This window comes from Mesocricetus auratus, unplaced genomic scaffold (genome assembly GCF_017639785.1).
Source record: "Mesocricetus auratus isolate SY011 unplaced genomic scaffold, BCM_Maur_2.0 Super-Scaffold_100006, whole genome shotgun sequence".
Classification (NCBI taxonomy): domain Eukaryota; kingdom Metazoa; phylum Chordata; class Mammalia; order Rodentia; family Cricetidae; genus Mesocricetus; species Mesocricetus auratus.
This window is the reverse complement of record NW_024429190.1, coordinates 55,385,200-55,413,039: the sequence shown is the minus strand read 5'-3', so window position 1 is coordinate 55,413,039 and position 27,840 is coordinate 55,385,200. Positions and strand designations below refer to the sequence as shown.

The 27,840-nt window shown below is 45.6% G+C and overlaps 1 protein-coding gene across 2 annotated transcripts; it reads right to left on the bottom strand.

The window, feature by feature from the left end:
- Positions 1 to 27,364, bottom strand: Rest (RE1 silencing transcription factor). 2 transcript variants are annotated; one of them, XM_040747267.1, is made up of 4 exons: positions 27,282 to 27,364; positions 24,331 to 25,231; positions 18,948 to 19,031; positions 1 to 5,761 (listed from the first exon to the last, which is right to left on the bottom strand). In XM_040747267.1, the coding sequence occupies exons 2-4, from the start codon at positions 25,220 to 25,222 to the stop codon at positions 3,399 to 3,401; spliced, it is 3,339 nt and encodes a 1,112-aa protein (XP_040603201.1). In that variant the 5' UTR covers positions 25,223 to 25,231; positions 27,282 to 27,364; the 3' UTR covers positions 1 to 3,398. The 2 variants fall into 2 exon arrangements, with proteins under 2 accessions (XP_040603201.1, XP_040603200.1); XM_040747266.1 differs by lacking the exon at positions 27,282 to 27,364 and adding an exon at positions 26,657 to 26,750.
- Between the last annotated feature and the right edge of the window lie 476 nt (positions 27,365 to 27,840).

The window sequence follows — 27,840 nt, the reverse complement described above, 5'->3', positions numbered from 1 at the left end:
TGCTTTTTTAGAACTTTATTTCAATGTGACTATATGCATAAGAAATACACTCATATTGGTTAATAGAATGCAATTATGTTTAACTTATCCTACACAATCTTGACCAGAAACTTGGTACATGGTTTACAAGAAAAAAAAAAAAAAAAAAAGAAAAAACAACAGAAAAACAGAAACTGCAATCTGGTTTATTTCTATCTATTACAAATGTATAAAAGATCCTCCATCAAGTGCTGCTGAAGGCAGCAGAACCTTGAGAAATATACCTTTGGTTTGCCTCAGAAAAGTAACACATATTGCACTGTAAAGGTTTATAAAATTGGCGCAAAACATTGTTGTAATGTTACAATAGCAGTTTTAAGAGTTCAGTAACTAATGGGGAGCCTATGGGATAAATGTAGAACTGTAAAAGCTATCTCACTTAGCCAGCCGTACATGTAGACTGTAAATCTACACATTCAGATCATTTCTGAACTAAGACTATCAGCTCACTTCATCTGTTGAGGTCAACCAGGAAACCCTAGAATACACCTTGATTTTTGCAAAAAAACAAAAAAGGGAGTTTCTTCAACATTTCAGTCCACAAGTAACAGTATGCAAACAGGCAAAGTGTTCTTTCTGTTGTCAACATTCATAAAGTGAACTGCTTGAGGTCAACTTGGGTTTTAATTTGCACTAGCACTTACATGTAAAGTAGTCCAAGCTGATTGGCCTCAGGACTCTAAAGTAACTCTAAAGTAAAATGGCCCTCCTTGGAAGACTACTGGAAGACACTGGGCCACAGCTGTAGAAAGTCTCATGAAAACAATGTACCCTTTTATGAATTACGCCTCAATTTAAAAAAAGTAGCCCCAAATAAGAAGCAGCTCTGAAAAAGAAAATATAACTTAAGATATCTTGAAAAAAAAGTGAATACAGGTTCAAAAGAGATACATTTTCCTAAGGCTACCTAGGATTAGGCTTTAAAGTCTACCATTTCAAGTTTACCACTAGTTACTAGTTATCAATTTACAAATAAGATGTTCACTTTTTTTGTTCCTTTATCAAGAGAAAAATCTCCCTCAGACTCTGAGGGTGGTGATGGGGAGGGAGAGACTAGAAAACAAGATTCAAACAATCCCATGCAAATATCACAGTTTTCAAAATGGAAGAACTCCAAACTGTACTAGAAGTTCCTATCACTAAGATACTTTCCATTGAAACAATATACATGGCACCAAGGTTCAGGCCTAATATAGGCCTGACAACCAAATCCTTGTTTTCTGGAAGAAAGGCCTCAAAGATCGCTTTAATGAGGTTTTAATTTTCTTTCTTTATTTTTTTTACTTCTAATCTTAAAGACTAGATCAAATCACTGTTCAATTCCCAGAAGGCATTGTTTTCCTCTGCTATGAGAGCCTCCAACCTGTGCTTGCGATGGTCTTTCTCAACATCTTGAAAAGGTAATGTAGGTAAATGTGCTCATGAATAATAGAACTCGTTGTTAGAAAGACTTCACTAGCTTTATAATTTAAGTTTCAAACATAAATATTGCAGCTTGATCTGCACTGACAATGATTGTCGGAGCCTAGAATTCAACATTTATAAACTCTCATTCACACACACAGAACACACTATTATCACACAACTTGTGTCTTGAGAGAATCTTCCACTTTTTAAAATCTTTGGCCTCCCAGTCAATTCCACGTTCAACCAACTTTAACTAAAACTTCACTCAGAATCTCACCATGCTTTTCACCCACACATTAATGCTTGTCGCTATCTTTCATCAACTGTCAAAATCTGAAGCCTGCTCAGAGATCGCCAGGTAAAAGAAAATAAATGAAATACAGGTTATTTCAAAACAGAACATGACCATCACAATGTTACAATTCCCGGTTGGGACCATACTTTGTTTACTACTACCAGTAAAAAAAAATCCCATGTTGGACTATGTCACACTCTGGCATTGGCCAAAGAACACAGAGAACACGTTGTGGAGCATGCGGTTTCTCATACCAGTGTCCCCAGAAGGACACCAGGAGAGCTACAATTCACCTGTGGCCTCTCCTCTACAGAGGCTGTCTCACAGGGGCACTGAGGACACCCGCTATTTTGTGGAGATCCCTGAGAAAGTATGACTCTTCAAATCTGGACTGTACTTAATTAACATCAGCCCTGTTCAGGTACTCACTGGAAGGAAGATGCAGCTGTTTACCAGAACTCAGCACTCCATTCTAGATCAGCCACGAGGTCATGATGGCTTTCTCACAAGTGATATTCTAGGAAGGATAATTATGCTTGGCTCCAGGTTTGCTGTCTCCAAGGATCACTTGGAATTCTTTGTTCAGTTAAGTAGCCAACCCAACGTCAACATCTATTGAAAAAATAAACTCTGAAGAATGATTTACTACTCTGTAAGAAATAAGCTAGAAACAGCAAAATAGAAAATTCTAATGGCTGATATTTTTGAGATTAAATTTTGTTCAATGTGGGATTCTAATGGCTTACTGCACAAATCAGACTGGAGAGCTGTGGAATTACACATATGCTCACCATTCAAAATAACTTATATGAAACTGAGTCTGGCATAGATAAAGGTGAAAATTAAAATAAAAAGAACAAAACAATGGATTGAACCTGCATGTTCCATTGCTCATAAACTTGCACACTAATGTGCTGCAAAGAAAGACAATTGCAGCAAAGGAAAATGGTGCTTTTGCAAATAAGCCTAAAAGCACCCTCCCAAAAGAAAAAAAAAAAACACATGCATATGTATAAAGTGTTACTATTAAACACAATGCTATTTCTAGGAGGGAAGATTAACTGCATAGGTTAAAAAAACAAAATCAAAAACCATGTGCAACATCTTAAGCCAGTAAAGCACCAAAATAAAACACCAAAAAAAATCACTTTTTATAATGATTAACATACAAACACAAAATATTGACCATATGTCAAGAAGCATTTGGACAAATACAATGTCCACTGTTGAAAGAGTTTTTCTTCAATTTAAACGTCTTTTCTCAACTCTAAAGAAACTTTAAAGTGCTAACTTTACTTATATAAAGCAGGCAAATTCTTCAAGTAATTTGCTACGCCAATTTTTATCAGTCTAAACTAGGAACTGAAAGTAGAAACAAGTGAAAAGGAGGAAAAAAACTGGTAAGGTTGTAGGTAGACAACACAAGAGAGCGTGTTCTACCATCTTGTCTTTCTCTTTTCACCTGATTGCAAAATCTTCTTAACATCAACTCCCTAGGATCTGTTCAGATTCATGCAAGAGTCACTAGATAAGCATAGTCCTAAGAAAAAGAATGTCATTTACAAATCAGCACTTGACACTAAAGCAAGCTTGTGTTTCTAACAAACTAAAAGTAGAGGATGTTTAGAAACTACGAAATGCACTTCCATGGAACTAACTACTCCTGCCCCTCTGCTGCTTTTTCAAGGAAGTACACATTAACCAAATGTCTATTGAGGTGTTTGCTGTAATCTTTTTCCTTTCTAAAAGAGCGATCACAGAAAATACAAACAAAATCCCCCTCGGTTACTTTAACTGTCAACCCTTCCTTTCCATTTTTTGAACTAGCTTCTTGTGACACCGGCCGGGCCCCATGCAGCCCAGAATCATCACTACCCTCTGACATATTATCACTCAGGTCACTTCCATCATGGCTATGGATGCCTTCATCTTCATCAATTTCCTGAGATTCGTTTTCAGCCAAAGTAACAGTTGGCGACACTGCTTCACGTTCAACTGATGGGATAAGAGGCAGTGGTGACACCGATTCAACTGTTGCATCTTTCACAGGAACACTGTTTGCTGTGTTCTGCTCGGGGTTCACTTCCATTTCACAAACCCCAGCTGAACCAGTCTGACACTTAGCATGTAATATCTCACCATCTGGCACACTTGAGTTCTGTTCCAAGGGTAAGACATTGGCAGATTCCTTGGGAGCAGCAAGCTCAGCTAGACTCTCACCGGCTTCCTCTGCTCCTACTTTCTTGAGAGGGGCTATTTTATTTCCTACCGCATCAGAGACAATCTTTTGGTCCATGGGCGTCTCGCCTTTCCTCGAGTTTCCCTTTGGCGATGGTGAGGACAGGGCTGGAAGACCCTGTGCACTCTTGCTTTCTTTTAGAAGCTGGCTGTCTCTAACAGGCACTAAGCCAACTTCAAGAAGGACTTGCTCCTGCCGCACCATCTCACTCCGCGTGTTCAACCTCTCCTTTGAACTTCTCCTATCTTTCCGGGGAGATGACCTTTTGGTAATTGGCTTGACTTGAAGAGGTGGCTCCATGACAGGAGGAGGCTCTTTCTGAACACATTCCGTGCGAAGAGGCTCTGTCTGAACAACCTCCATCTGAGCATGGTCCAAAGGAGAAGGCAGCTCTTTCTGACAATGTCCCACCTGAGCAGGCTCCATGGGAGGAGGCGGCTCCACCTGGGGAGGCTCCACCTGAGGAGGTTCCATGGGATGAGGTGGCTCTACCAGAGGAGGCTCTATGGGAGGAGGTGGCTCCACCTGAGGAGGTTCCATGGGAGGAGGCGGCTCTACCAGAGGAGGCTCTATGGGAGGGGGAGGCTCCACCTGGGGAGGCTCTACCTGGGGAGGCTCCCTGTGAAGAGGCTGAAGAGGCAACTCCCTCTGAGCAGGCTCCATGGGAGGAGGCGGCTCCACTTGAGGAGGCTCCATAGGAAGAGGCAGCTCCACCTGGGGAAGCTGAAGCTGAGTGTGAAGAGGCGACTCCCTCTGAGCAGGCTCCATGGAAGGAGGCGGCTCCCTCAGAGGACCCCCTGTCTGGGAAACCTCTATCTGACCAGACCCTGTCTGAGCAATATCCATGGGAGAAGGAAGTCCTGTCTTAGCAGAGCCTGCCAGAGCGCCCACCACCTGAGTGAGCGCAGGAACTGGAGAGTCCTCCCCATGCACCAGATCTGTAGAAGGCTCTGTCTCCTGAGCTGGTCTGCTGCCCTTCTTATTTGATTTACTTCTTGGAGTTTTCTTCTTTGCACCTTTTTTAGTGGAAGTGTTTTGCTTTTTAGTGTCCCCCTTATTCTCCTCCATCCTGCTGTCACCCTTTGGCACCTCGGTACTGTTTTTGGATTTGCTTTCTACCTTTTTTTTTTTTGTCACTGGTTCCTCATTCATGGGATCACCTGAGGAATGGGCTTCAGAATCCATCTTTCTTTTGTTTTTCTTGACTTTACCGAATTTTTCCGGATTATTTCCTGTATGGACAGCTATGTGTTTCATCTCTGCTGCTTTAGTCTCTGTCGCTGATTTCCGAGTTCTGGTAGTTACCTGGACCACTGAGACGCTGCCAGATTTCCTCTCTTTTGAAACATCTTTTTTCTCTACTTTTAGGGATTTCTCATTTTTCTTTCCAGACATATCCCCCTTTGTTTTCGCTTGCTCTGTCTCTGTTTTTTCACTGGTGGCATTACTATGCACGTCAGCCTCCCTCTTTTTGGTTTTCTTTAGTTTCACTTTTGAGACATCCATCGTTTTATTAGGGCAGGTAGGATGCTTGGATTTGAAATGATACTGTAGATTGCACTTCTTGGAAGCTGCATAGTCACACACGGGGCAGTTGAACTGCCTTGGGTTAACATGCAGCTCAACGTGCTTCTTGAAGTTGCTTCTATCCGCTGTCTTGTAGTCACAGTGAGGGCAGTTAAGAGGTTTAGGCCCGTTGTGAACCTGTCTCGCATGTCGGGTCACTTCGTGCTGATTTGAAGCCACATAACTGCACTGATCACATTTAAATGGCTTCTCACCTAAAGGTAGAAAAGAGATGTTACTAGAGATAAAGACACAAATCCAACACTGAAATATCTTTAGGAGTTGTACATGTAAAACAAGCATAAAGACCATTTATTGGAAAGAGTTGGTCATGCAACTTCTATTTTCCATATTTATTTGTATAGCTTTTCTCTATCTGGGATGGAGGCTTTATTCTCAACATAAACCGGAGGAAGTTTATGAAGTTATCTCTTCCACCCGGGATGCCAGCTCTGGGTCAAAGCCACTCCAAGAGAAAAATGTTTTTAATTTTCTGCTCCTCACCCTCCAGAATTCTTTTAAGCTAAAATATAATGCAACACAATATAAAAATACATTTGTAAGGCAAACCTGGAGTGGAATCTTTAATTTTGGGCTACATGAAGCTGGAGAGATGGCTCAGAGGTTAAGAGCACTGACTGCTCTTCCAGAGGTCCTGAGTTCAATTCCCAGCAACCACATGGTGGCTCACAACCATCTACAATTCAATCTGGTGCACTCTTCTGGCATGTAAGCAGAACACTGTATATGTAATAAATAAATAAATCTAAAAATAAAACCTTTGGGCTACAATCCCAAACTTTGTGCCTAAATTTTAAGGTTCTGTTTTGGCCTAAGGGAGTAAATTTAACCCTTTACTCACCACAAGATGAGTAAAGCCACATTCAGCAAGTTTTTCTAATACCAGAGTAACTGTTTTAAAGCATAAATAAGGCTGAAGTCAACTAGAAAACCTAGTGATTTTTTTTTCTATCTCAACTTCTCTATAAAAGGGGCAAAGAAACTAACTAAATGAGGGCTGGCATACAAATAGATACGGTATATAAACAACACAGTCATATCACACAGCCCACCCACCCCAAAATTAAAAGCAAAAAACATTCTACCTTAATACATACCCAACTAGATCACACTCTAGTAAATATTACCAATTGGTATCCATACCCCACCGGTCCAATGGAATGCATAGTAGAGAAATGGAAATTGACATTTATGAAAATTAATCTTTCAAACATCCAAGTTTTCCACAAGCAAAATTAAGACATGAAGCTTAACTATGACAATAGTAAAGATTACATCATTAGAAATGTCTGCTAACAGAATCCTAAATCTTCCCAAAAACCTACCCAGGAATATCAAATTAGGGATGTAGGTAAATGGCAACTCTTTCTACGTTAAAATTCAAGATTTCAGCCAGGCATGGTAGTTTAATTGTTATTAAACAATTACTGTGATTTTAAGAATTGGTACTGCAGTTTCAGGACTACTAAGAAATGCTGTCCTAAACAACAACAAAAAATTGGTGCTGTAACCCTGATCACAAACAGTATGGGGTGGTCACAGGCCCTAGGTGTGAACTTACTACATGTGTTTTACAAGCGGCATGTCATCAAATTGCTTTCTATATCCACGTTTTTTGTTTGTTGGTTTGTTTTGTTTTGTTTTTCGAGACGGGGTTTCTCTGCGTCTTTGGAGGCTGTCCTGGAACTAGCCCTTGTAGATCAGGCTGGTCTCGAACTCAGAAGTCCACCTGCCTCTGCCTCTCGAGTGCTGAGATTAAAGACGTGCTGTGCCATCAACGCCCGGCTTCTATATCCAGAGTTAAAGAAGATTCTTTCTGCTACCAAAGGAGGTTAGTTCAGAGACTTGTGACCTAAGTAAGGCGTCTAAGTTACACTATCCAAAGCTCAGGGAAGACCACAGAAGAGGGGAAAGACAGAATCTAAGAGCCAGAGGGGTGGAGGCTGTACAGCAGAAACATCTGGGCCCAGAAAGACAACTGCATTTATAAACTCATTGTAGCCGTGGCTACCTGCACATCTTAGATGGAACTCATCAACATCCCAGATGGATGCAGGAGAGGCACAGAAGGCTCCACTCTTTCCTGAGTAGTTAATGGGTAGCTAGGGATGTCAAGTCATATCCCCCAGTAGTACAGCCCAGCTAAGTTGCCCTTATTCAAGCAATAACTTCCTAGCCATGCTTACTAAAGCAATCCTAATTAAACTCAATGGCTCAAGTGTGAGGAGCCGCCCTCGCTATCGCTATTGCCGTTAGAAGATGGCGCTGACATCCGCTGTCAGTTGGAGTTAACTGTCGCTGTCAGTTAGAGTTAACTGTCGCTGTCAGTTGGAGTTAACTGTCGCTGTCAGTTAGAGTTAACTGTCGCTGTCAGTTGGAGTTAACCGTTTAAACTGTGCCTCTCCCGTGACGTCATCTGGGGTGATGTGCAAACCACCAATCCCGGCTCTACACATCTCACTCGGAGCTCCTAGGCTTATATAAGGGGCTGGGTTTCTTAGCTTGGGGTCTCCCTCTAAGAAGCTGATCATCTATCTCTCAAGATGCATTAAAGCTTTACTGCAGAAGGATCCGAGTGTTCTGCGTCGTTCTTGCTGGCGAGACGGTAGCGCGGGACATCTGGTGCCGAAACCCGGGAACTCTTCAACATCGCCGGCGCCGCGGGAGACCCCTCGGAAAACGGGGCGGATTCAGAACTGCAGGGACGTAGGTTCAGAGAGGTATGCTTTATCCTGAACAACCCTTTTCTCGACTTTGGCCTTAGTTTGTCATCACCGTGGGACGGGTCAGTGGAGGCTTTGGTGCTAGTCCTGTTTGTCCTTCTCCTTCATCGTGGCTGGTGCTGACAGAACGGCGCTGTCCGTCTGGCGCTGTCCGTCTGGCGCTGTCCATCTGGCGCTGTCCATCTGGCGCTGTCCATCTGGCGCTGTCAGTCTGGTGCTGTCAGTCTGGTGCTGTCAGTCTGGTGCTGTCAGTCTGGTAACGGAGTTGAGCGCGTTTTTAGATAAGCTGTCAGCGCGATGGGGTCGTCACAGTCAGTGGTTACAGCCTTACAGACTGTGCTAAAACAAAGAGATCTTAAAATTGCACCACGAACACTTCAAAATTTTGTGAAGGAGGTAGATAGAGTGGCACCATGGTATGCTTGTTCCGGGTCCCTCACTGTGGCCTCATGGAACAAGCTAGGTAAAGAACTAGACAGGAAGCATGCAGAAGGAGATCTCTGCTTAGGTACCAAAGCCATTTGGAAGCTAGTTAAAAACTGCTTGGAGGATGAGGCCTGTCACCCTGCTATAATAGAAAGTCAGGGAACCTTAGAGGAAGTTCAGGATAGCATGTCAGAAACTGAACGGAGTGAGAGAATGGGAGCTCGCAAAAGAAAAGACATGTCTAAGAAAAAAGGCCCTCCCAGGAAGTTAAGAAAGGGGAGAGAAAGAAGGGAGTTATCATTCACCCCTTAACAAATCTAAGAAAAAGAAAAAGCCAGAATCTAGTCTATACCCTGCAGTAGAGCTAGAAGCCTTGGAGCTAGATAATTCTGATTCTGACACTCTGGATTCTAGCGAAGAAGGTGGTCTAGAGGAGGAGGTGGCACGGTATGAGGAAAAAAGATATCACCCTGATAGACACCGGCCACTGAAAACAAAAATGAATGTGAGGCCACCGCCTATAAATCCGGCGGGCTCACGCCCCTCAGCGCCTCCGCCATATGAGCTTCGGCTGAATACTGGTACTGACTCCTTTTTACCTTTAGAGGAACGGAGAAAAATACAAATGGCTTTTCCAGTATTCGAGAATGTGGAAGGCGGAAGAGTACATACCCCCGTAGATTACAATCAAATTAAAGAATTGGCCGAATCCGTTCGTAATTATGGGGTCAATGCTAACTTTACCACATTACAGGTGGAAAGGCTTGCTAATTTTGCCATGACTCCCACTGACTGGCAAACGACAGTGAAAGCAGTGCTTCCCAACATGGGACAATACATGGAATGGAAGGCTCTCTGGTATGATGCAGCCCAGGCACAAGCTAGAGTTAATGCCACGGCTGAAGATGAGAATCAGAGGCAGTGGACATTTGAAATGCTGACAGGTCAGGGTCAACATGCCCTTAATCAAACCAACTACATCTGGGGCGTCTATGGTCAGGTGTCGGCCGCCGCTATTAAAGCATGGAAGGCCCTCACAAAAGGGGAGAGTCCAGTGGACACCTTACAAAGATTGTCCAAGGACCCCAAGAGCCATTTTCAGACTTTGTGGCCAGAATGACAGAGGCCGCCAGTCGCATCTTTGGTGATTCAGAACAAGCTATGCCCCTGATTGAGCAACTTGTCTATGAACAAGCAACCCAGGAATGTCGAGCGGCTATCGCCCCTCGCAAAAGCAAAGGTTTACAAGATTGGCTCAGAGTGTGCAGGGAGCTGGGGGACCCCTAACCAATGCAGGACTAGCTGCCGCCATTTTACAAACGCACAGGTATAGAGATTTATCTAATCGAAAAGCTTGTTTTAATTGTGGGAGAATGGGGCACCTTAAGAAAGATTGTCAAGCCCCTGAAAGAACAAGAGAATCGAAGCTTTGCTATCGTTGTGGTAAAGGTTATCATAGGGCTAGCGAATGCAGGTCAGTCCGGGATGTAAAAGGAGGCTTCTGCCCCCTATTGAAGAATCCAAGGTACCCCAATCAAAAAACGGGTCACGGGGCCCATGGTCCCAGGGCCCTCAGAAATATGGGAACCAATTTCAGAAAAGCAATCAAGAGGAAGTAGAGGTTTCCGAGGAACCTCCGGAATGGACTTGCGTGCCGCCTCCGACTTCTTACTCATGCCCCAAATGAATGTTCAACCGGTCCCAGTCCATTCCCCTGGACCTTTGCCCCCTGCCACCATTGGGCTTATTCTGGGCCGTGGCTCCTTAACTTTACAGGGACTCATTATATATCCTGGGATTGTTGACCCATATCATAAAGAGGAGATTCAAGTTCTCTGTTCTAGCCCTCGGGGTGTATTTTCTATAAAGCAGGGAGATAGAATTGCACAACTGGTGTTGCTGCCCTCCCTCGGGGATGGAGAAACCTACACTTTACAAAAAAGGGCTATGGGATCTTCTGGAAGTGATTCAGCCTATCTGGCTATACCCCTAAATGAGAGACCTACAATAAAATTGTTAATTAATGGAAAAGAATTTGAAGGGATAATGGATTCGGGAGCAGACAAAAGCATTATTTCACTCCATTGGTGGCCGAAGTCTTGGCCCACTGTTGTTTCATCTCATTCTCTACAAGGTCTTGGATACCAGTCCTCTCCTGCCATCAGTGCCTCAGCCTTAACCTGGCGGGATGCTGAAGGCAAACAGGGATGTTTTACCCCCTATGTGTTGCCACTCCCTGTAAATTTATGGGGACGAGATGTGTTACAAGCCATGGGCATGACCCTAACTAATGAATACTCCCCCAGGCATCAGCCATTATGGCAAAGATGGGGTATACAAATGGTAGAGGCTTGGGTAGGCAAGAACAAGGCAGAATAAAACCCATTACACAACACGGAAATCGGGGTAGAAAAGGACTGGGTTTTATTTAGGGGCCGTTGAGGCTTCACGACCCATACCATGGAAAACAGAGGAGCCGTTATGGGTCTCTCAATGGCCTCTATCCTCTGAAAAATTAGAGGCTGTCACAAGATTAGTGCAAGAACAGGAACGGCTGGGGCATCTAGAGCCTTCTACCTCCCCATGGAATACACCAATTTTTGTTATTAAGAAGAAATCTGGGAAGTGGAGATTACTCCACGACCTGCGAGCCATTAACAATCAGATGCATCTTTTTGGCCCTGTTCAAAGAGGCCTTCCTTTGCTTTCTGCACTTCCTCAAGATTGGAAGCTTATTATTATAGATATTAAGGATTGTTTCTTCTCTATTCCACTTTACCCACGGGATAGACCAAGGTTTGCCTTCACTATCCCTTCTCTTAATCATATGGAACCAGACAAGAGATTTCAGTGGAAGGTACTGCCGCAAGGCATGGCCAATAGCCCAACAATATGTCAGCTATATGTGCAGGAGGCTTTGGAGCCAATTAGGAAGCAATTTACATCTTTAATCGTTATCCATTATATGGACGATATTCTTATTTGTCACAAAGAGTTAGATGTTTTACAAAAGGCTTTTCCCATGCTGGTGGCTGAATTAAAACAGTGGGGATTAGAGATTGCCTCAGAAAAGGTTCAAATTGCAGATACAGGCCTCTTTTTGGGCTCAAAGATTACTCCCAAAAATATAGTTCCTCAGAAAATAGAAATTCGCAAAGACCACTTACAAACATTAAATGATTTTCAGAAACTTCTGGGAGATATAAATTGGTTGAGGCCCTTTTTAAAAATTCCATCTGCTGATCTAAAACCCCTCTTCGATCTCCTGGAGGGTGAGCCTCATATCTCCTCACCCAGAAAATTTACCCCTGCCGCCCACCGAGCCTTACAGATGGTGGAAGAGGCCTTACAGGAAGCACAATTACAACGAATTGAGGAGTCACTACCTTTTAATCTGTGTGTTTTTAAGACAGCTCAATTGCCAACTGCAGTCCTGTGGCAACATGGACCATTACTTTGGATTCATCCAAATGCTTCCCCTGCTAAGATTATTGACTGGTACCCTGATGCTGTTGCACAGCTCGCGCTTCGCGGAATAAAAGCAGCTGTTACACATTTTGGCAGGGATCCTGATTCCTTGATTGTGCCTTATACTGCTGCACAAGTTCAGACCTTGGCAGCCACATCTAGTGATTGGGCAGTTTTAGTTACTTCCTTTTCAGGACAAATTGATAATCATTTTCCAAAGCATCCAATTTTACAGTTTGCCCTAAACCAGGCTATAGTGTTTCCACAAGTGACAGCTAAAGACCCACTCCCAGATGGGACTGTGGTGTACACTGATGGATCAAAAACTGGTATGGGAGCTTATGTGGTCAAGGATAGGGTTATATCTAAACAATATAATGAAACTTCACCTCAAGTTGTAGAATGTCTGATAGTACTGGAGGTTCTTGAGGCTTTTCCAGGACCCCTCAATATTGTATCAGATTCCTCTTATGTGGTTAATGCAGTTAATCTCCTTGAGATAGCTGGAATAATAAGATCCTCCAGCAGAGTTGCTAACATCTTTCAGAAGATACAAGCTGCCTTGTCTACCCATGCACAAGCAGCAAAAGAATTCCATAAGCGCTTTCATGTGACGGCTGAGACCTTGCGCCGTCGTTTTGCTCTATCCAGGAAAGAGGCTAGGGAAATTGTTACTCAATGCCAGAATTGCTGCGAATTCTTACCTACTCCCCACATGGGAATAAACCCACGTGGCATTAGACCATTGCAGATGTGGCAGATGGATGTTACTCATATTCCCTCTTTTGGAAGGCTTCAATATGTTCATGTTTCTGTTGACACCTGTTCTGGCGTAATGTTTGCCACACCCCTAACAGGGGAAAAGGCCTCATATGTGATTCAACATTGCCTTGAGGCCTGGAGTGCTTGGGGAAAACCCAGAATTTTAAAAACAGACAATGGACCAGCATATACCTCTCAAAAATTCCGACAGTTTTGTCGGCAAATGGATGTTACCCATCTAACTGGCCTACCTTATAACCCTCAAGGACAGGGCATTGTGGAACGTGCCCATCGTACACTCAAATCATATCTGATTAAACAAAAGGGGAGTATTGAGGATGTTCTACCCTCGGTACCAAGAGTTGCTGTATCCATGGCACTTTTTACCCTTAATTTCTTGAACTGTGATGCCCAAGGCCACACTGCGGCTGATCGCCACAGTTTAGAGCCTGATAGGCCAAAAGAAATGGTAAAATGGAAAGATGTCTTGACTGATCTCTGGAAAGGCCCGGATCCTATTCTTATAAGATCCAGGGGAGCTGTGTGTGTTTTTCCACAGGAGGAAGAAAACCCCCTGTGGATCCCTGAAAGACTCACTCGAAGAGCTCCTTCACAACTCCAGAATAAGAAGGATGGAGGCCAAGTGGGTGATGAAGACTCTCCTACTCGGGATGATGGTTCCTAGTATGATGGGAGAGTTACGGTGGGCCATCATGTCTACCTTCCCCCTACCGATGCCAGTGATGCAGAATGCCCAGGTGTTCCCTAGATTTTTCACAAATAATAGAGAGTTGGGGCTTGCCTTTTTGCCTTTAGATCCTCAGATACAGAGTTTTCAGGATGAGAGAACCTTGTCATTAGTAGGAAGCTTGTGCTTTACTGTGATTTCTTCATTAAAGGATAATTTTATTCATATGGATCCAGAAAGATCTAATGCTAATCCTTTTGAATTAATGGAAGCTGTACTGATCTTTCTCCTATGATAGTGAGAAGGGACAGATTACTTTTGATTGGAAAGGGGCATTAGGCAACAGTCTGAGTGAGGGACAGAGCTCTGGATCATCTGATTGGTCCTCCTCCAATGTTAAGTATACCCCTTTTAAGAGAACTAATTATTCAGCTGCCCTTTATTTGGGTTGTGAGTAATGATACCTTAGGTAAGAATCAGAAAGAAATAAATTGTTCTGCTTAGAATTGTTTTTATGCATTATGCTGGGATGCTATTAAGCACCCTTTTGCTTTGGTAATGCGCATGCCTCGATTTATTCCAGCTCCTGTTGAGGCGCCAAGTAATTTGAGTTTGTTTAGGGAAAAGCGAGATTTTGGGATCTCTGCTATTATTGTGGGCCTGATAGCCACCGCCGCGGTTACTGCTTCGGTTACCGCCTCGGCCCTTGCACTTTCTGCCACTGTGCAGACAACTCAAACCATTAATGAACTATAGGCCACTGTGACCATGGTCCTAGATAAACAGGCCACTGCCAATTCTCAGATACAAGGAGGCCTGATGTTGGTAAACCAACAGATTAATTTGGTTCAGGAACAATTGGATATATTGTGGCAGATGGCCAAATTGGGATGTGAACAAAGTTGCCTGGCCTTTGTGTCACTTAGTACAATATGAGAATTTTACAAGAGCAGCTAACCTGTCAAAAGCTCTGTCTCAACATTTATTACAGAATTGGACTTTTGAGTTTGAGCAGACACTCCGTGAGTTGAGAATGGCGATCCTGCAAGTGAATTCGACGCATCTGGATCTTTCTCTGATGGAAGACCTCTCCCCCTGGATTTCATCTGCATTTTCTTATTTTAAGGAATGGGTGGGGGTAGGATCATTTAGCCTAGTTCTCTGCTGTGGAATAGTGTTGATGCTTTGGATGGTGTGTACGCTCAGAGCCCAAACAAAAGGAGAAAGTGGTGGTGGCACAAGCACTTGCTGCCTTAGAACACGGAGCATCCCCTGACATTTGGTTAACCATGTTAAAGCAATAGGTCGCTGGCCTCCCAGCTCTTGCACCCCACGAGGCTAGTCTCATTGCACGGGATAGAGTGGGTAGGCTTCAGCAGCCCAAGGAGTTGCAAGGCTAAGCACTGCACAGGAGAGGTCTGCGGTATAACGACTTTCTCCTGGGAGATAAGTCATCTTGCATGAAGGTTCTATGTCATGATCTCCTTCCCCCAGAAAAAGACATCGGACTGGTCAGGACTTCCTCTGGGGATAAGACCCTGGAGAGGAGCTTTGTACATGTTCCGAATTTGCACATGGGGATTTGACCTCTATCTCCACTCCACAGTTGTGGGTGTCCTATTGCTTCAAAAATAAATGAATAGGGGGAGATGTGAGGAGCCGCCCTCGCTATCGCTATTGCCGTTAGAAGATGGCGCTGACATCCGCTGTCAGTTGGAGTTAACTGTCGCTGTCAGTTAGAGTTAACTGTCGCTGTCAGTTGGAGTTAACTGTCGCTGTCAGTTAGAGTTAACTGTCGCTGTCAGTTGGAGTTAACCGTTTAAACTGTGCCTCTCCCGTGACGTCATCTGGGGTGATGTGCAAACCACCAATCCCGGCTCTACACATCTCACTCGGAGCTCCTAGGCTTATATAAGGGGCTGGGTTTCTTAGCTTGGGGTCTCCCTCTAAGAAGCTGATCATCTATCTCTCAAGATGCATTAAAGCTTTACTGCAGAAGGATCCGAGTGTTCTGCGTCGTTCTTGCTGGCGAGACGGTAGCGCGGGACACTCAAGAGGGGAGGGAACTTGAAGAAAGGAATAACAGGACAGGGAGTTATGGCTGAGATAGATCCTCAGAACCCACATGGTAGAAGAAGCAACTCCTGTAAGTTGTCCTCTGACCCACATGCATGACTGATGTGGCCTATGTACCTCCCACACATGCGCGCACACACAAAAACTGTAATTGAAAGGAAGTCCAATTCTCAACCAGGCCATCAAGTCTTGTAGCCTTTACAGAGTCTCATGTATCCTGGGCTGGCTTTGAACTCACTACATAGGCAGAGATCATAGACAAAAACGGGGGCTTGAATGAAGTAAAACATGTGGCAATCTCATCCTTCTCCCCAGCAAAACATAAAAAGCTATTTATATAAGCTTCCAAAGTACCACAATGTATGTTCCAACTCACAGACTTTGAAGAAAAAAAAAAAAAAGCTGGGCATTGGTAGCACATGCTTTTTAATCCCAGCACTCAGGAGGCAGAGTCAGGTGGATCTCTGCAAGTTCAAGGCCAACCTGGTCTACAGAGCTAGTTCCAGGACAGCCAGGGCTACACAAATAAACCCTGTCTTAAGGGTGAAAAAAAAGAATGTACTTTTTAAAAAAAAGGCTGTATTACTGTGAGCGCTCTGTGTGTGTGTGTGTGTGTGTGTGTGTGTGTGTGTGTGTGTGTGTGTGTGGTGGTGGTGGTGGTGGAACATACACATTTTACAGGATCCACTCCTGGGACACCACTTTTACCTGAGCCGCCACACAGCCCCACTCCCTTTGAGACAGGCCCTTTAACCCAGGCTGGCCTCCAGCTCACTATGCAGCTGAAAATGGTCTTGAACTTCTAACCTTCCTGCTTCTGCTTCTCAGCAGTGGGATAACAGTTTTAGGACAAGCTGGGATCAAAGAACCCACACCTGAGTACTCTACCAACTGAGCTACATGCATAGTCCCATGGACTGTAATTGTCTTTCGACACTATGGTTGATACAGTAAGAGGTTGGGAAAGTTGGGAATTAAATCCTAACTTCTCATCTGAGACCCTTATCCTTTTTTAATTCTCCCTAAGCACATGTCTCATCTATAAACTAAGACTGGTATCTTTGCATTTACATTAGTAAGATTATAATTTTCTTTTCTTTCTCTGTCTCTCCTTTTTGTAAGAGACAGGGTTTCTCTGTGGAACCTGTTCTGGAACTCGCTCTCTAGACTAGGTTGGCCTGGAACTAACAGAGATCTGGATGTCTCTGCCTCCCAAGTGCTGGGATTAAAAGGTAGCATCACCACCACCCAGTTTACAATTTTCAGTAATTTATATGCATACAGTAGCCAATAGTAATAAAAATACTTACCACAGTATAACAATTACCAGTAACTACAATACCTTTAAAACACAGTAAGACAAAACTCCAGAAGACATTTAACAAACACAAATAAAAAACAAGAGATTGAGGCAAGCGGATCTCTTTGAGTTGAGACCAACCTGGTTTACAAGAGCTAGTTCCACGACAGGCACCAAAACTACCCAGAAAAAACCAAAAACCAAAAAACAAAACAAAAAAACAAGAGATTATCAACTAGGGTATAAGACACCACAGAAAACATCGAACACTGACCAGTCAATGAAAGATGGGGAAAACATCTAGATAGCTTAGGAAGACACTCAAAGTACATCAACAAAGTAAGCAAGCAGGGCAGGGAGGCAGAGGCAGGCATGTCTCTGAGTTCAAGACTAACCTGGTCTACAAAAGCTAGTTCCAGGACAGCCTCCAAAGCCACAGAGAAACCCTGTCTCAAAAAAACAAACAAAAACAAAAACAAAACAAAACAAAAAAAGCAAGCATGTAGGAAAAACCTGGCAAGGCCAGGCATGGCAGCACCGGCCTGTAGTCCTAGCTCTTTGAAAGCAGAGCAGGAGCTGTGAGCCCTATGCTAGTCCCCTAGGCTAGCCTAATCCACATGAGCACAGTGAGGGAGCTCCAGGACAGCCAAGTAGGAAGCCTGACAAGACACTGAGAGCCTGGTAGTGAGCTCAGTGGTTAAGCTAAAGCTTAGCAGAGTCCAGCACTTTAAACACACAAGAGCCAAATTGAGTCAGAATCCATAATACAACCAAGTTTATACAAGCTTTCTAAGTCATATTACCAAGGCAAAACACAGGTAAAATGTGGGCTGAAGGCTCTATCAGAGTTCAGATCCTAGCACCCAAATCAGGTTAGGCAGCTCATGAACACCTGTAGACTCCAGCTCCAAGGGATTCAGCACCCACTCTTAGCCTCTGTATGCATCCACATACAAGCAACATACACACTAATAAAAGTGATAACAAAAATAGGTTAAATCAGATGAGCAGGCAGGGATGTAGAGATGATCTGGGAGGCAGGCGAGAGAAAAGCATGATCATATATATTATGTAAGTAGGGTTACATCAAAACTGATTGCTTGTGACTGGGGTTAACCTGCCTCAGGGCAGATGACAGAATGTGCCCATGCCCAGCTCTATAATACTTTGGTTCTTTTGAGACAGGGTGTTGCTATGGAACCCTAGTTGTTCTGGAACCTGCCATGTAGACCAGATAATCGTTCTATCACACAATTTAAAAAAAAGGGGGGGGGATAAACTCACCTGTGATCTGTGAATAATTTTTATGGAATATTAGAACTCATTTGAGTTCTAACAAATTCTAAGAGCCCTTGTCTTTGGCTGGAGAGATGGCTCAGCAGTTAAGAACAATTTCTGCCCTTGGAGAGAACCCAAGTTTAGTTCCCAGCACCCATATGTGCTAGCTCCTAACCATCTACAATACCAGTTACATGGGGATGACACCCTCTTTTGGCCTGCACAGGAACTGCACCCACATAGTGCACTTCCAGGCGAAATACTCATACTATTAATAAAACTTCAGAGAGAAAAAGGAAACTCCCCCCAGAAGAATCTGCTAACAAATTCACATTCACTCAGTTTCTGGAATCTCATCTATGAGAACCCATACTTGGGTAACTACTCCCATTTTAGTTTTGCATTCTCAAGGCAGATCTGCCTGGCATGGTGATACTCACTTTTAATCCTAACACTTCTGAGGCAGAGGCAGGTGGATCTCTGCGAGTTCTAGGCCAGCAATAATAAGATCACATCTAAGGAAAAAAAAATTTTTAAAGAGTTCCAAAACCATGTTATAAACAGCTCAGTTTCAGTTCTAAGACACAGTCTTTATAAAGAGTGACAACAGTGAAAAAAATAGTATTTACTGAAGGATGGAGTTACCATCTCTTACCAACCTGAGTGAGTGCGCATGTGTCGAGTTAGGTGAGTCTTCTGAGAACTCGAGTAAGGACAAAGTTCACATTTATAAGGGCGTTCTCCTGCAAAATTACAATGACAGTGTTCAAGACGTAACAATAAACCAAGAACAATTCTCAGCAGTGTAACTATTCCCTCCCACACATTTTGGGTATTTCAGGTTTTTGGGGGCTGATCTGTCAAGTTTTGTTTATTTTGGATTTTGACAGGCTCTCCTAGGTAGTCCAGGCTAGCCAAACACTCAATCCTCCCACGAGTGCAGGTTTGTCTCTGGCAGCCTTTTTCCATTCTTTACTTTGAGACACAGTCTAAAGTGGGAGCTTGTGACCATACTGTCTCAGTCTCCCAACTATCTGGTGTCACAGACCTATGCCGCCCAGACAAGCTTCTGACAGGATACTTTTATTGTATTTTTAAATTGCTGTGGGGTCTTATGTAGTCGAAGCTAGCACGGATAGCCCTGAACTCATCCTCCTCCTAAAATCCCACGAGCTGGGATTATAAATTCAAGACCAGCAAGAGCTAGTTCCAGGACAGGCTCCAAAGCTACAAAGAGAAACCCTACCTGGAAAAACAAAAACAAACAAACAAAAAAGATGTTATCCTGACTGGGCAATGGTGGTGCACACTTTAATCTCACACTTGGGAGGCAGAGGAAGGCAGATACCACTACCGCCCAGCTCTGTAAACCATTTTTGTTTCAGACCATGTCTCACTATGCAGCCATGGCTAACCTAGAATTAGTTTAATATATGTAATTACATTAATATTATATGTATGTACACACTCTCACACACACACACACACACATACACACACACACACCATCTACCTACCTCATCATGGGCTAAGATCTAAGCAGCTCTCCCTTCATAAATTGTTTTAAATTAACTGGCAACAATATAATATATATGGCATCAAACTCACAGCTTTCTACCTGCCTGTCACTAAGTGCTAGGAGTAACCAAACTGATTGTTTTCCGACAAGGTCTTAACATTTAGGCCTGGCTGGTCTCAGGCACTTAGTATGTTAAGGCCAGGTTGGCTCCAGCTGGACATGATAGCATAGGCATATTTTTTTTTGGGGGGGGGGGGTTGAGACAGGGTTTCTCTGTAGCTTTGGAGGCTGTCCTGAAACTCGATCTGTAGACCAGGCTGTCCTTGAACTCAGAGATCCACCCGCCTCTGCCTCCAGAGTGCTGGGATTAAAGGTGTGTGCCACCACTGCCTGGCAGCACAGGCCTTTTAATCACAACTCTAGGGAGGCAGAGACAGGTAGATCTGAGTTTCAGGCCAGTTAATAGAATTTCAAAACAGCTAGGGCTACACAAAGAAAATCCTGTCTCAAAACAGCAACAACAACAACAAAACAAAAAACATAAAAACAGACTGGCTTCAAACCAAGCTTTAGTGGCACAAGCCTTTGATGACAGCACCGGAAGACAGTGGCAGGTAAACCTCTGACTTCCAGACCAACCTGATTTAAATAGCTACAGGACAGTCACAACTACGTAATAATGACATGCAATCTGACTTATCTCTGGCAGTGCCAGTTCTCAAAGCACAAAGCACACTGCTGTCTGTGTGTGTGCAGCATTCAGTAAACCTGCCTCAAACACCCTGGCTCACAGGGCAAACACTCATAAGAACAGTGTTTTCACTACTGTACCTAAAGTTTCTAGTCGCACTACGGAACCCACAACCTTTTAGTATTTTCTGATTGCATGTACGGATCAAATTAGTGTATCTTGGATTGGATAAGAATGTTTACTCTTAGAGAATTACAGACTAGATGGGGCTAGAGACGGCTCAGAGGTTAAGAGGACCTGGGTTCAATTCCTAGCACCCACATGGCAGCTCACAACTGCCTGAAATTCTAGGATCAGCACCCTCACACAGACACATGCAGGCAAAACACCAATAAAATAAAATAAAAAGAACTGCAGACTTGGTTTTGTTTTGTCTCCAGTTGCCCCAACTCCCATCCATCCCCCTCCCAGACAGGGTTTCTGTGTGTAGTCCCAGCTGTCCTGGAACTAGCAAGGACTCAAGGTCTGCACATCACATGCACAGCCACAGACTTGAGCTTCAAAAATAAATAAATAAATACATACATACATAAAAAGAATTTTCAGGGACCAACAATCCTCACAGCACACTCCTGCCATTTTGCCCTAAGTATACAAATGCAAAGTAACATTCTCAGTGTTGGTTGTTTCTTGTAAAAATTAATCAGCTCTGAAAACTACTCAAGGTGCTCTATGCTCGACACTATCAAAAGTTCAGCCAAGATGTAATTCACGTAAAACTACTATATCCATCCCATCAGTGTGTACATCTGCTTGTCTTGATCACCAGAAGGCTGAGGCAGGACAGTGAGTTCAAGGCTGGCCAGAGTGTTGTGGCTTACACCTTTCATCCTGGACTTGTAGACCTGAAGCAGGGCTGCCAGAACAAGGCAGGCCCAGCCACTACTTACAACCTGTTTCTCACAAAGCAAGTCTGAGCATGATGGCACAGGCCTGTAATCTATGCACTCAGGATCCAAAAGGATGGCTTGGAGTTTGGGGACAGCCTGAGACACCTGGGGAGTTGGGCCAGCCAAGGTTATACATAAAATTGCTACCTCTAGGATAAGCTTTTCCCAGCTGACTCTGGTCCACTCCCTACCACCACAATGAAGCAGATAACTAGGGAAAACAGGAAGACACTGCCATACTGATAAGTTTTTGAGAAGAGGCTTGAGTACCCTGGGGCTTCCCCTAACAGCATCAAATGACCTTCAGCTCCTGATCTCTCCCAGTGTCGTAGTAGCTCACGTATGAGCTAGGCATTTTCTGCCTTTTTTGTCTGGGCTTAGATTTTTCATTGTTTTTATTTGGGAGGGGGCATTAGAGTCAAACCCTGGGCCTTGTGCATTCTTTATCACAAACCCAGTAGAATTGGAAATTCATAGAATTCACCATGTGAACCAGACTGGCCCTGAAGGAGAGCTCCTCCTGCCTCTGTCTTCCAAATGCTGACATTAAAGGAGTGTTCCACCATACCAGCTACAATTTCTTCCCTGGACTGTCTTAGAGGTACTGTAGTAATGACAGCATCACTCTAAACAGACTAAATACTACACACTTAGAACAAATCAAATGGTATAATAACAAATTATATCCCCAAAGAGGTTAAGTTTGAAAGAGACACCACTAGTACCTCACCCCTATAATCTATAATCCCCAAGTAGTCTGGAGAACTGCCAGGAACCCAGAGCTAGCCTGGGCTTCAGAGACTGATCTCAAAAACAAAAAAAAAAAAAACAAAAAAAAAAAAAAAACGAAGCAGGCTCAGTCACTGAGGCCTTCTCAACCACATGGTGGCTCACAACCATCTATAATGAGGTCTGATGCCTTTTCCTGGGGTACAGCATGTACACAGATAAAAAAAACTGTATGCATAATAAATAATTTTTAAAAACTGATTTTATTTTTATTTCCATGTGTGTAGATGCAGGCCAGGAGGGTGTGGAATGTCCTGGAGCTAGAATTACAGTTTTGAAGCCACCAACATTGACACTGAAAGCTAAATTCAGGTCCTCTGGAAGAGTAGCAAGTAGTCTTGACCACAAAGCCATCTCTACAGCAATATTTTACAGTTTTAAAAGGTTTCAGGGAAGCCGGGCGTTGGTGGCGCACGCCTTTAATCCCAGCACTCGGGAGGCAGAGGCAGGTGGATCTCTGTGAGTTCGAGACCAGCCTGGACTACCAAGCGAGTTCCAGGACAGCCTCCAAAGCCACAGAGAAACCCTGTCTCGAAAAAAACAACAACAACAAAAATATATATGTATATATAAAAGGTCTCAGGGAGACTGAGGCCAGAACTCTGATCACTTCACAGCCACAACTGCTACAAGGCAAGCCCTGGACCTCTCTCAATGAGATGTGGCAGGTTTGTTACACTTTTTTCTCTGCTTTTCACTTTTAATGATTTTTTAATATGCATTGGTGTTTTGCCAGTATGTATGTCTGTGTGAGAGAGTCAGATCCACTGGAACTGGAGTTACAGACAGTCGTGAGCTGTCATGTGGGTCCTGGGAATTGAACCTGGGTCCTCTGAAGAACAGCTAGTGCTCTTAACCGCTAAATAGCATCCATCTTAATCTCTGAGCCCCTTTAAAACTTTTTTTTAATTTTATTTATTTATTGTGTATATGGTCTTCTGCCAGCATGCCAGCAGAGGGCACCAGATCTCATTCAAGGTGGTTGTGAGCCACTATGTGGTTGCCGGGAATTGAACTCAGGACCTCTGGAAGAACAGTCAGTACTCTAACCTCTGAGCCATCTTCTCCAGCCCCTAAAACTTTTCTTTTTGATGCTGGTGACAGAACATGAAGCCTTCTAACGTGTTTTACTGCAGAGCTATACTCCTAACCTCTCACAAGTTCGGACTTCTGGGCCAGAAGGTCCCCAGAAAGTGTGGGCATCGGGGTATGTTGAACAAATGCTGTTCCGTCTGAGAGGTCTGCTTGCTGTCAGGAAATTGGCTTCAATATGCAGTGATTCTACTCTTGTCAAGACAGTGGCTCAACGGTAAAGAGCACTCACTGGCTGCTCTTGAAGAAGACCCAAGGTTCAGTTTTCTACACAACGCTCTTTCACTCCTGTTCCAGGAAATCCAATGCCCTCTTCTGGCCTCCAAAGGTACTGCAGGTAAGTGGTGCCCTTACATACATAATACTCATACACATAAAGTAACTAAAGCAAGAAAAGGAAGAAGCGACATATGGCTCTGTAGAGAGAATGCTTGCCTGGCATGCATAAGTCCCTGTGTTCCATCCCCCACTGCATAAACCAACCATAGTGACACAGGTCTGTAATCCAACTGCTTGAAGGTGGGAACATCAGAAATATCCTCGGCTACAGAGTTCAAGGCTGTATGGACTACTGCAGATCCTGTTTCACATGGAAAGGGTGGCACTGGATGTAGTGGTGAACGCCTTTAATCCTAGCAATGTGGAGGCAGAGAACCACGACCATATCCAGAACTATAGTCTGTTTCAAAAAGACCCCCCCCACCTTTAATCCCAGCACTCGGGAGGCAGAGGCAGGTGGATCTCTGTGAGTTCAAGGCCAGCCTGGTCTACAGAGGGAGTTCCAGGACAACAATACAGAGAAACCCTGTCTCAAAGAAGAAAAAAAAAAAGAAAGTTTGTTTCAACAAGCTATTCAAGGTTAATTAATAGGCTTTTTGGTCTACCTAAATCCTCAATTCTTCTGGAAGACTATAGTGTATCTTAAGAGCTCGTTCAGTGTACATAATCTATGAGCTTAAAAGAAATCACATTTTGGGAAATATAAATTTAGCTTCTCTTACCTGTATGAGTTCGCACATGTTGGACATAATTATTTTTTCTGTCTGAAAAATAGTTGCACTTGCTACACGTGTAGACTTTTCTGGGGAAATGGTTTCTCAGGTGTTTCCTCCAGTGATACTCGCTTACGGTTGTGTACGTGCAGATGATACACTTGTAGACGCGCTCATTATCCCCGGCCCTGGTGTGATGCTTTAGGTGAGCCGTGTAGTGATCATAGCGGTTGGTATTGTAGCCACAGCGGTCACAGCGGATGGGGCCCTTGGAGAAGTCCCCCTCCTCTGCCGTGGAGGAGCCAGATTCCCTGGCTTTAGCCTGTTTCTCTGCACTCTCTTCCACAAAAAACTTCTTCGCGCTGTGAACCCGGATGTGGTGCACGAACTGCTCTTCAGACTGGGCTTCATACTGGCAGGGCTTACAGCGGAAGGGCTTGGCCTTCAGATTCTTGCACTTGTCCTCTGTCCCCACCGTTTCTGGAGGGACATCCTTATTGGAGTTGTGCATTTCTGGTGCAGCTGATGTTTCGAACACAGGCTGTGGTTCGGCAGCATTTAGCTCCAAACTTGTCAGTTCCATGTTTACCAGCCCACTGGGGTCACCTTTTAGTTCGGCAGACTCTTCAAGTCCTTCCCCTTCGCTATCTGAAAAGTTGTTGTCCCGAACGGGCATCAATTCTGCCATCTGTCTTTCTTCACCCACCAGGTAATCACAGCAGCTGCCATTGACTTCCCCAGTCAAGGCCACATTTGCTAACATGATGAGCTGGGGTGCAGCCAGTTCAGCTTTGGAGAGGTCGTGTAAGTCATACATGTCGCCGGGTAAGGCCATGCCCATGTTGCCACTATTGAACAGACTTCCTCCTCCAGAAGACTGCCCCATCACCTGGGTGGCCATAACTGCACACTGAATAAAATATAACAACAACAAAACACCATGTAAATCCAGCCCTAAAGCAAGCATTTTTCCAACCTTTAAAACTCAATGAGCTTCATTAACTTCTAACAAACTTAAAATGGTTTTCTTGCTGGGTATGGTGGTGCCTGCCTGTAATCCTAGCTAGGGAGGTTGGGGCAGCACTGCTGTTAATTTTCAATTATCTTTATTGCAGTCACAAAAGCACACAAATGAATAACTATTTCCCCTACACCCAGGAAAAAAAATCTACTCTTTCATCCATTAGGTCTACCACTGGCATGCAAGTGTGTCAACCTTTTTCTGGCGGTTAACATTTTCAATGTTAACTAAAATTACTTTTAATTCAAAAGCACTAATAACACTCTATTGTTCTCTCTATTCTCCCTTTTCAACACTTCAGGTCTGAATGAGAACCCCCAAAATCCACAAGCAACTCTACGCATATAAGGAACACACCAAAAAAATCTGGAAGTCTGTAATTTAATTTCTTCCTGAGAATTCAACTGTAAAAGAATAAACTGAAAAAGTTAACAGACTTTCAACTTTTTTGATGACTCTTAACTTAAAGGGTTGATTATAGATCCCTTTTCCCACAAAAGGGGAAGTTTTAAAGTGTTTTTTTTTTCTTGTTTGAAACTCCCTAACAGCCGTGCAACTCAACACGTCAACCAGCAACTTTGGCGCATTGTGCTTGACTTGGCCTACTTGCCTAGAGGAAGCCATTACAGATCACCTTCTTGAAAACAAGTTGAGTTTTTAAATGGTCTCAACCTCCAACCTCAAAGGTGCTAGTCTCGAACTCAGTGTCCCTCCTCCAAATCAGTAAAGGCAAGACATGCAGAAAGTACCAAAAGACAAACTTAAACCGAAAATACAAAAAGCAGTCCGTTTCACCAAGCGTCTGAACACAAGCTCGCTCAGTTACATGCCCCAACAAAAAGTTGGACTCGAATGCCATCACAGGAAACAGCGGGCCACGGCTCTCTCCCTGGTTTAACAGCCCCACGGATTCCCCCAGCTTGAGCCCCCACATGCACTTTTAAAGCTCCCCGCGAACCTCAGCCACCACACTCCAAAGCAATCTCCACGTTTCTCGGGAAGGCTGCGCTAGCACAGCCCGAGAGCAGCAACGTGTTGCACGGAATTCCTATGTGCTGCTGCCACCAGCGCCGGCCTCGGCGGCGGCGGCATTCCTAACTGAAATAGGCATTCGGCCATTTTCTCAAAATACCAAACACAAAGCAGCTCTTTGCAAACTTGGGCCCTCTTGCTTCCTCTCCGCCACCAAGCCGCGGGCGGTGCCTCGGCTCTCGCCCTCGAGCGCTGCCCACCATCCTAGAGGCGCCTCTCTCCGCCGACCGCGGCCCCCTCCCCCGCCGTCCGCGCTAACCCAGGACCCGGGCGGAAAGTTACCTCGCCGCCGGCGTCCGGCTCGGGCCTGGGCCGGGGCTCGGCGGCGCCCTCCCGAGGCTGCCGGTCCCCGGTCTCTCCGAGGGGCCCCACGCGGGCCGCCGCCGCCCCCGCGCCCGGAAGTTTGCGAACTTCGCTCCCCCACCGCGCAGAGCCAGCGCGGGCCGCAGAAATCGCTGTCCAGCCCGCCGGCGGCGCCGCCCGTGCCCCGGGCTGAGTCAAGCGGGGCGGCCGCCTTCCGGCCCGGGCCCGGGCTGGGGGAGGGGGCGGCGGGCCTGGGACGGCGGCGAGGCCGGGAGCGGTGGGCCCCGGGCGAAGGGGAGGGCGAAGGGGAAGTTTCAGGACCGCGGCCACCAGCAGCGGCGCTCCGGCCTCCGTCGCCCCGACTCCCAGCGCCGTGCCGAGGGGGCCGCCCCGAACTCTACTGGGGACCGGTGCCCCCGGCGCTCCGCACCAGCCCCCCGGCCCAGCCCGTGACTCGCTCCGTAACCCGATCCCGCCCCCGCCCGCCCGCCCGCCGCTCGACCGAGCCACAGTATCTGCAGATCAGCCCTGGACAGCGCCTCGCGCCGCTCCGCGCCTGCCCGCCGCCCTCCCCCGCCGCCCTCCCAAGTCCGCGTCGTCCTACCCGCTGGCCTGCGCGCCCACGGACCGCCGCCCCCGCGTCCCCGCCGCCGCCGCCGCCGCCTCTCCAACTCCTTTTCTTTGTTGCTGGACTTTCGGGGGAGGGGAGGAAGAGCGGAGAAAAGTTGGGCGCCGAGGCCCGCAAGACCCCGAATGCGATCGCGGAGCTGAATCAGACCGCCGGCCCTCGCCCTGCTGTCGCTGCGGTCCCCGCCGCCCGGGTCTGGGGCCCGCGGCCTCGGCGGCGCTCGGTCTGCTGCTGCGCCGCGAGCTCGCGGGAGCCGCACATTCCAGCACAGGACGCTGCGCCGCGCACCCGGTCCGCGCCGCCGCCCGCCCGCCCGCCCGCCGGACACGCCCCCTCGCCGTCCGCGCGCGCCCGCGGACACGCCCCCCTCTCCGCCCGCGCGCGTGGCCGCTAGGCGCGCCCCGCCCCTCGGCCCAGGGGCTTGGTGCGGACTCCCGGGCTGGCTGGGGGCGCGCCTGGAGGGAACTTCACCTAATCCTCCCCGGGGCCCCCCTCCCGCCCGGGGCCCCCTCCCGCCCTAGACTCATTAAAGGGG

What these genes read in the sequence shown, in the direction of transcription:
- Rest (XM_040747267.1), bottom strand. Translation starts at nt 25,222, where the DNA reads ATGGCCACCCAGGTGATGGGGCAGTCTTCTGGAGGAGGAAGTCTGTTC. An exon ending in ACATGTGCGAACTCATACAG is followed by an intron (nt 19,032 to 24,330) that starts GTAAGAGAAGCT and finishes GTAATTTTGCAG; the next exon opens with GAGAACGCCCTTATAAATGT. An exon ending in ACACATGCGCACTCACTCAG is followed by an intron (nt 5,762 to 18,947) that starts GTTGGTAAGAGA and finishes TTCTACCTTTAG; the next exon opens with GTGAGAAGCCATTTAAATGT.